The 9,216-nt window shown below is 38.2% G+C and overlaps 1 protein-coding gene across 1 annotated transcript in view; it reads right to left on the bottom strand.

The window, feature by feature from the left end:
- Window positions 1–233: 233 nt before the first annotated feature.
- The window catches only part of HSD17B4 (hydroxysteroid 17-beta dehydrogenase 4), a 63,288-nt gene continuing 54,305 nt past the window's right edge, over window positions 234–9,216 (bottom strand). Inside the window, exons 23-24 of the mRNA XM_007424149.4 lie at window positions 1,840–1,967; window positions 234–711 (exon numbers count right to left, since the gene is read on the bottom strand). Coding sequence (XP_007424211.1) covers window positions 622–711; window positions 1,840–1,967 — 218 coding nt within the window. The 3' untranslated portion in view covers window positions 234–621. The remainder of the gene's footprint in view (window positions 712–1,839; window positions 1,968–9,216) is intronic.

The following is a 9,216-nucleotide window of genomic DNA, read 5'->3' as shown; positions in this document are numbered from 1 at the left end:
TTTTACTTTAGTCTTTATTACAGGTTGCAGACTCACCAAGCATATCAAAGTAAAATACAGTAAAATACAGTAAAACAACACAGGAACAGCACAACACCCTCATAGCCACTTAATATAATCAGTAAGCAATCCCCAGTTAATTTATTTTTTAGCAAATAATGAGCTCTACAGGCTAAAGAACAAAGTAGCTAAGAAATCTGGTTTAAGCCACTGACAGGAAAAACAAATACAAGAGGTTAGTATCAAAGGAAGTTTATTTAATTATATTTAGATTTCCATAGAAATATATTAATTGCGTTTTTAATGAAAGAAGAATAAGGAAGAGGCACAAATCAAGCCTCCCAAAAAGGCTCTCCAGATGAATTGTATAATAAATCCATCATCTGAAGGCTGGTACAAAGCCTTGGAATATAGAATAAAAGAGAGGAAATAATAATCAACTGTCTGCATCTGCAAGAATCAAGACAACTTGCATTTATAGCAACAAAGTCTATTGGAAATTATCTAATGCAGAATTTATATAACATTTCAGGTTGTTCTAAAAATGAAACAGCTGCTTTTTTGTCCTAGCTGAAACTGTTTCTTTTTTTCTTCAGAGGGCAAATCATTTCAGCAGGGAATTCACAGCTTTGCATACTGTTGGAATATCATCCCCAGTTTCTGGCTCAGCATGATGTTTCCTTTAAGTTTTAGTTTACCAGAGATGAATGCCTATAGCAGGAAAAGGAAAGAAAAACAATTACGTCTGCCTGAAAGTGGCACTTTAGAGACATTTATGAAAGTAAGGCTGAATAAGCATTAACCACAATCATCCACATACCTCTACTGTAACCAAATAACTGAAATAAAACCAAATATCAAAGTGGCTATTTTCAGTATCCAGCTTAGTCATCTTCAATACATAACTTGCCAAGATTATGGAGAAGACGTAAGAAGTAGTAGTACAAAAGCAGCGGAGAGGGAAGGACTTCTACTTTGTGCCAAGATCCCTTTGTACCATCCAGTTTTTATTGTTGCAGTAGATATGAATTCGTTTTTACAGCCTGAGAATAATTTCATCCAGGCTTTAAGTATTATGCTTTACAGCCTTATTACACAGAAAGTCAAACTCCAGCCACAAGACCCCTAGGACACTAGTATTCTAATACCGTATTCAAGAGATCAGCAATGCTTCTGACACCTCTAAACAGTGTCCACGCAACCAAAAATTAAACACTACAGTTTAACAAAAAGGCTGAGATCCGGAGACACCAAAATCTCAAGTGATGTACAATTCTCAGCCAAGTATTTTTTTAAGTTGGCTTTGATACCTGAGCTACTGTGCTTGAAAATATTTCAATAATTTGATGCACATCACATCACAAGTGAAAAAAAAAAAAAGAAGGGGAAGAATTCAGAAAAAAAAAACATGGCACGTTGCATACAGAGAGCTCTTGCATGTATAGACATACTAAATTATATTAGGTAAACAAGAGATTCCATATATATTCCACTTTGCAGAATCCCAGAGTTAAAAGCATGCCATATTGCTCCCTCCTCCCATTTCCCCCCAAAATAACCACCCTGTGAGGCTGAGATAAAAATGATCAGCCCAAAGTGATGTGCTACTTCCTTTTTTTCCTACTTAACATTTTTTTAAAATTTATTCCCACTTTGCGAATACATCCAAAGTTGGATCGTATAATTTAAAGCAGGGTCAACATTATGGCAGTGTAGACCATGATTAACAATAACATGTTGGTCTCACAGCAGTAACTAAGTGTAAATGCAAACTTGTTATATCAATTCTGATGTTCTACTTAATAAGTCAGAGCTTGCTGCAAATGTTTGGATCAATACCTTCTGTGGACTGAGGGTGCCTAGTACTAAGTTCACAAAGTCTTCATCTGATATAGTGAAAACAGTATCAGCTTTTCCACGGGCAGGTCCTTGGTACAACTCTCCAGAGCCATTCTTTAAGTCTATGGCTGGTGAAAAAAAAGATACCAAAAAGAAACATTAAGAGAAGGAAGGAATGTGGGCTTTATTATTTAAAGCTCTGCTTAGTAGAATTAAAGGGAAAAAAGTTAATAAAGAAAATCAGAGGCAAAGGTGTATGCTTCCTGAGAAACTTATTTTTATACTCAAAAGTTTTATATCAGGATGGGTGCTATACAGATTAAATTAGATGACAGAATACTGGTAATTGAAAAAAATGAATTTAATTTCTAAATCTAATTAAGTCTTAACAGATTTTTAAAAACTAAACATCAAATAACAAGTCCTTTCTTAACCTCTCTTATTTCTGCCTTAAGAGTAAAGTGGGAAGCTATTTGGCTGAAACTCTGCAGAGTTAATGTCATTTAAAGGGTCTACCAAGCCACCGCAGGGATTTTGATGCTCCCCGTTATATCCTGTAGTGGTATTTTTTATCCAGTTGGATCTTGAATCACAGAACATTATCTTTCAATATGAATCACAAATTCAAACTGAATCTTGGGTTACTTTCTAATAACGGGCCTTCTCTGCTGTAGCCCCCACACTTTGGAATATTCTGCCCCCGGAGGTGAGATTGACCCCCTCACTCCTGGCCTTCCAGAGGGCTTTGAAGACCTGGCTCTGCCACTTGGCCTGGGGTGGAGAGGGAAGACATCAAACGTGGGGATGGCTAGCCCCTTAGAGGCCTGTTGTCTTCAGCCCCAGAATCCATCATTTTCTTGGACTTTCTCTTTTTGGCAATGTTTTGTATACATTTTTATGTTTTATGTATTGGTATATATTTATTGTTTTAATGGTTTGTGTGAGCCACCCAGAGTACCCCATTGGGGGGAGATGGGAGGAGATAAATTGAATAAAAAAAAAAATGAAACTTGAATACCATCTTTGGTGATTTAAACATTCCCAGAGTATGCATCATATGGACATGAACAGATTCTTCTCTTCTCTGCAACCCTTCAACCAGTGAAAGTCACCAAATGTAGATGAACTGGATAGGCTTTTCAGAATTTAGGCTCAATGTCTATTTATCCCTAAATGTGACTGTTACCCAATGAGTTTGCACTGACTAAAGCTCCCAATTAGGTAAATAAATTAATGCATTTGGATGCACCTAAGTTTCTTCTTCAAATTTTCTGCAAACACGCAAACAGCTTGAGGGTACAATCCCTGGGAATGTAAATAGGGAGATGCATTCAGTATTCACAATTCAATTACTTCATCCAAGGTTCTCTAATTTCTGAATAGGACTATCACATATTTCAGTTTAGAAATTCACTGCCATGAGATGCGATGATGAAAAATGCCTTAAAGAGAGGACCCAAGAAATTCATAGAAAAAAGGTTGTGTATGGCTTATGATTAGTGGTTATAACCAAATAAATAGCTAAACAGATCTTCCAGTTCAATATGCCACCAAATATCAACTGTTTCAGGAGCAATAGTCATGGAAAGTCATCCAACTGGACCTGCAGGGGCAGAACTTAAGACAGGATGGATTATTGGTCCAACCCACAGCATAGGTTCTTTGTACCTTCTTCAAGGAAAAGCAATTGGTTCTATTTAAATGCATTCTATTTAAAAAGTTTTATTTTTCTTTATGAGCTTCCTTTGTTAGTACTTTTCTAGATTACACTGTTGAACTTAGTAGGAAAGTATAATTTGTAACTGGTGCTCACAAGTGCTCTGAAGCTGCAGAGGAGAAATGACAATACAGAAAGACATCCGCTCAGACAGAGGGCATAAACTGCTCAATGTTAAGTCTTACATTTGAAAAAGAGAGTCATGGCTCTAAAATATTAAATAGTTTTGCATCATTCAGCCCCATGGAAATATGCTGGATTCTCTCTACTGCATTCTTAATGAAAAGGACATGAACCACCCATGACTTTAATGAAATAGCATATTTAATAAGATTTTTTCACATTTTTTTGTGACTGGGAAAAACACAAGGCAGCATACATTTATTCTTTTTCAAAATATATTTAAGGAGCAATTATTATTTAATTCTGATCTCTTTGACTCTTGTATATTACAGATTTTCTTCACTGAACACATATATTATAATATAGGATTTTTTTGTTGCTGTCTTTTCTTTAAAACAACCAGTTTCAAGAGTATCTTGAATCTCAGCCAAGTATCTCTCCTTTCTTCATGGAACACGACTATTTCTCAAAGTGTCTGTTTTTCAAAGTCCTATTTCCTACACAAAATGCACTGCCAAAATGATCTACTACCAGGTACCTAAGTTGTTAGGTACATGATGCTAGCAATGGAGAATGTTATGACAAGATTTTGTTCTGTCAATTCATTTTCACATCTTGCAAATTTTCAGAGCTATTTCTTCTCTCACCCCATCCAAGAAGTGTAAAACCAAAGGCATTGCCAATTAACATTCCTGTATGGACCTGACAGGTTTAATTATGATGTTGTAGCAAAACAATTCGGAAGCTGTCTGCTTACTTTTTAGGTTGTTCCTACAAATAACATCTTCATCCAAACTAGTTAAAAAAATTAATACAGAATACTTTTACATTTGACCAAGGTACATGAAAAATCTGCTTTGATCTGATTGATTAGTTTGTTTAAAAACCTGCTCCATGTTATCATAACAACTGCATAGTACATGTTCTGAAAGGGCTAAGTCATGTTACACTTTTTGAAGAAAAGAGATTGATCGAGGTTAATGAAATAGAAAACAATTATCCTTTGACAGAATGATTTTGTTAGAGGAACTTTGGGTAGAAATACTGGAACTTATCTGGATAAAAATTGTCTATGGCAAGCACCCATTTAATAATTTAATGTATTGGACAAAAGTATTAGCAATAGTCAAGAAATTGTTGGGCTTCAGGATTTAGTGACTATGATCTAGACAGACTTCATGAAGTTTCATCGGTAACTGTGACTACGCAGACCACAGACAACTGAGCAGGAACTGTCTCGGTTTCATGAAGATTGATGCGGACTGATCTCTGATTGGTTCTTTGTTTGTACCTGATTCTGATTGGTCATTTTGATGGTGTTGGTTCCTGATTGGTCCTTTGTTCATGCTGGCTTTTGATTGGTCATTTCTGGAGCACTGACTCCAGACTGGCTCTTTTTTTATGCTGGGTTCTGGTTGGTTAAATTGAGCAGCTGAGTCCCGAATGGGTCCTTGTCCAGGCAAATCACAAACCTGCACCAATCAAAAGTCAACTCAGCTGAAGACCAATAAAAAATCAGGTCAATACAGTCAGTTTCTGCTCAGTTGCCTGTGGTCTGTGAAGTAGACCACCACCGCCTCTGAAGATGCCAGCCACAGTTGCCAGTGAAACGTCAGGAAATCTGCTGTCTAGACACAGTCACTAAACCTGAAGCTCAATGCTGCCCAACAGATACCGGCCATGAAAGCCTACACTAATACATAGTCAAGAAATCCTAGATTCAAATTTCAGTTAACCCACAAAAACACTAGGTGGCTTTAGACAAGCCATGATGGTCTTGGCTTATCATCAGCAGTATAGGTTCATATAGTAGTACAGGCTAACTACACATGGTTGCTATATAACTGAATGTACAATGCATATATACAGGATTGCTTTATTGGTGTTTGTATACACAAAGTTCTGGATACTTGAAAGATGCTACATAAATTTAAATGCTAAATAGCCTCACAAAGCTAGTTCATCAGGGGAGGAAAACGCTCCTGATTTAAGCAGGGTGTGTGTAGGGGGGGAGGGAGAGGCAAGGAATTGTCCTGATATATCAAATGCATTTCTGTTCAGCCTACAAAAAAAATCTTATTATTAAAACAAGCTGCTAAAAGTTTCACAGTGAAGAATTCCCACTCCCATTGCAAATATTAATTCTAGTTCACATACTCCAGCCGCTAAGGGACACTAATGAAATGAGGAGGTTGGCGTGATACGAGGGAGGAGGCTACAGACAATTGCACAAAGCAATAAAAGCTTTTTTGGCAGTCATGAATTTGGGAAGAATAAAATTATTGGCCATGTCAACCAGAACTGCAAATCATTTCCTTAAGGGCTTTCTCTCCCTCACCCCCTTCCTGACATGCAGCCCAAGGACATCAGGCAAAGTTGCCAGAGCTTCAGTCATCGCCCACAACAGCTACAAGCTGCAGGGTCTCTGAAGGCGGCCAGGACTGTCAGCAGCCACAGAGTACAGAGCAGCAGAAGGCCAGGGAACAGTGACAAGGCAAAACCAAGGCAGGCTGCAACACATGGTTAACAATGCACACAAACCTAGCAGGTCGGCCAGGAAAAAACGAAGTGCCAGAAGCCAACATCTGCAGTTAAATTTCAGTTTGCTAGTTATTAGCAACAGAGGGCCAAAGCAGAAAGGTTGCGGGGGGCGGGGAGAGGAAGAAGATTCTGGGAGGTGAACGCAAGCAAGCAAGCATCAGTGTTAACCAAAGTTTAAAAAACAAAAAACAAAGATACACCTAAGTTGGTTGTCATAAAAAATGTCAGTCACACTGAAAGGGTAAAAAAAAAACTACAACTAAAATTAAGCTTAGCCAACTGCCTTTTCTAACTGCTGCATAAATTCTACTTGAATATTCAGTGCAAAAGAAAGACAGAATTTAGGACATCATAAGGTTTGGGTCAATCTATTTCAAGTCTGAGTTAAAATATCAACTCGCCAGAGCCTGTGCTGTGATTTTTGTTTTTCCATCATCCCCTGAGAGATGCTGACCTAGATGGCTTCAGGATATGAAGCTTTGGCTTTTAAAAATGGAAAGGAGACGCTCAAAGGCCAAGGGTGGCTCCAGAGATATTTCTGCTTTGGACCTAAAGGCAAGGGAGGGAGATTCCCTACGTGCTTAATAGTTTTGGCTCACAGACATAGAATACCCCACAGAGACTGTTTTATTTTTCTTCTTAAAGGTAACTTCTGAATTCAAATGTTAGTAGAAAGTGCAGACAGAAAATCTGAAGTTCCTTTAAGGGAAATATTTTGCTCTGGAAAAGTAAGAATTCTGCTAGATGGGTAAGGTACCTTTTGTTTCTTGATTAACCAACAACATTAACATGTCCCTAACATGTAATTATCTTTCTATATTGAATTTCATTTTTGATATATTTTATTGCTGGTATCTGGAATTCTGGGATGATAATTTTTTTAACTGTGTTAAATAGCTGTGGTGGTTATGATTCATTGGAATCTAAAAAGCACAAGCTAAGAATCTAGGCGACTAGAAGTTCAGATTCATTGATTTAGCCTGTTTCTAGCATGCTCCTTAGTGGCATACAAGTTTAATAAATTATTATTGATTGGTCGCAGTCAGCCAGATGTTTAGACTGGATTTGGCATTTTTTGTCCACCATTGTTGCTTCTTTGTAATGCTGTTGTTTGTAATCAGTTTGTGAGATCTTGTAGCAGCTAACTAGGAGGTCCATTGTTTCTTCAGCTTCTTTGCAGAGACTTGGTGTCTGTTGCTGTCTTCACAATTCTGGCTTTACATGCATTTGTTCTTAAGGCTTGGTCTTGTGCAGCCAGAATTAGCCCCTCTGTCTCTTTCATCAACTTTCCTGCTCTTAGCCATTGCCAGGTCTTCTTGTTATCTGCTTTGCCTGCTACTTTTTCGTATACTGGCCATGTAATACTTTGCCTTGCCATGTCTCTTTTCTGTTCTTCATTTGGTCTTTCTTGTAGGCCAGTTTGGTCTCTTCAGTATTCAGTAAACCTTCATGGGGCACTAGCTTCAGTGCATCTTCTTCACCGTCCTTCAAATATTCTTCTAATGCCCTTTTTTCCTCTTCAACTATCTGGTGTACTTGCAACATTCCATGCCCACCAATGCTCCTTGGAAAATACAGTCTGTCAACATCAGTGCATAGATGAAGGGCATGATTCATTATTTTTCTGGTCTTCCTATCCAGGGTTTCTAGTTCAGCTTGAGTTAAGTCCACTATTCCAGCTGTATAGCTAATGATGGGAATTGCCCAGGTGTTAATTGCCTTGATGGTATTTCCTTCACTAAGTTTGGATTTTAAGATCTTCTTCACTCTCACGATGTATTCACTACTAACCTTCTTCTTGACTTCAGTGTGCTTGATGTTGTCAGCCTGAAGGATGCCCAGGTATTTGTAGTGATCTTCTTTCTTCAGACTCTTGATGTTATTTCCATAGGGCATCTTTCACTATTTTTCCCTTGTTGATGGTCAGGGTGGCACATTTGTCCACTCCACTGCAATATCTTGGCTGTATATTTGGACAATGTTGAGCAGCGATTCCATTTCAGGTGGTGTTTTTCCATACAGCTTCAGATTGTCCACGTAAAGGAGGTGGGATAGCCTGGCAGATGTTTTTGATGTCTGATAGCCATGGCCTGACTTGTTCAGTATTGCTGACAGAGGAATCAATGCAGTGACAAACAGTAGTGGTGATAGTGAGTCTCCTTGAAGGATTCCTCTCTTGATGTTAAACTCTCCCTGTCTATCACCATAGACCAGCAACTTTGTGTTCCATTGTGCCACTGATGTTTGCAAAAGGTTTCTGATTTTTCTATTGACTCCTGTTATTTCTAGGCACTTGATTATCCAATCATGTGGCAGGGAGTTGAATGCCTTCTTGTAATCAATTCAAGCTATATATAAGTTGGTCTTGTTGGTCTTCCTTCTTCTACAGTTTTCCAAAATCATCTTGTCAGTTAGGAGCTGATCTTTTGTTCCTCTGCTGTTTGGGCAGCTTGCTTTCTGCTCAGATGGACAGAGCTTGTTTTCAACTAGATGCTGTTGGACTGCATCAGCTATCACACTAGTTAGCAATTTGAAAGTTGTTGGTAAGCAGGTAATTGGACTGCAGTTGCCTGGTGCTACCCCTTTTGTTGGAACTTTCATTATCAGGTAGGTTTTGCCAGATGTTAACCAATCTTCAATTTCATCTATTTGCACTATGTTGTTAAAATGCCTGGCAATGAGTGTAGACCAGTCAGATGTTTCAACCAAAAGCCATGCAGTTCATCTTCACCTGGTGCTGACCAATTCTTGATCTTCCTTGTCCTTTTCTCCACCATTTCTGCTGTTATTACAAGTTCTTTCATTTCAGCTTTTTTATTCTTATCCACCTCCTTTACCCAAGCTGCATTCTTGTTGTATTTCTTTGGGTTGTCCCATAACTTTGGCCAGAACTGCACTGTTTCTTCTTTGTTAGGTGTTGACTGGTTCATTGCAGTCTCTCCATTGATAATTGGTAGAAACATTTCTGATTTGACTGAAAGTGGAGATTCTGCTTG

The sequence above is a fragment of the Python bivittatus genome, unplaced genomic scaffold, assembly GCF_059951505.1.
Source record: "Python bivittatus isolate LINGU-HERP-01145 unplaced genomic scaffold, Pbiv_v1 ctg000850_np1212, whole genome shotgun sequence".
Lineage (NCBI taxonomy): Eukaryota > Metazoa > Chordata > Lepidosauria > Squamata > Pythonidae > Python > Python bivittatus.
This window is presented reverse-complemented; position numbering and strand designations above follow the sequence as displayed.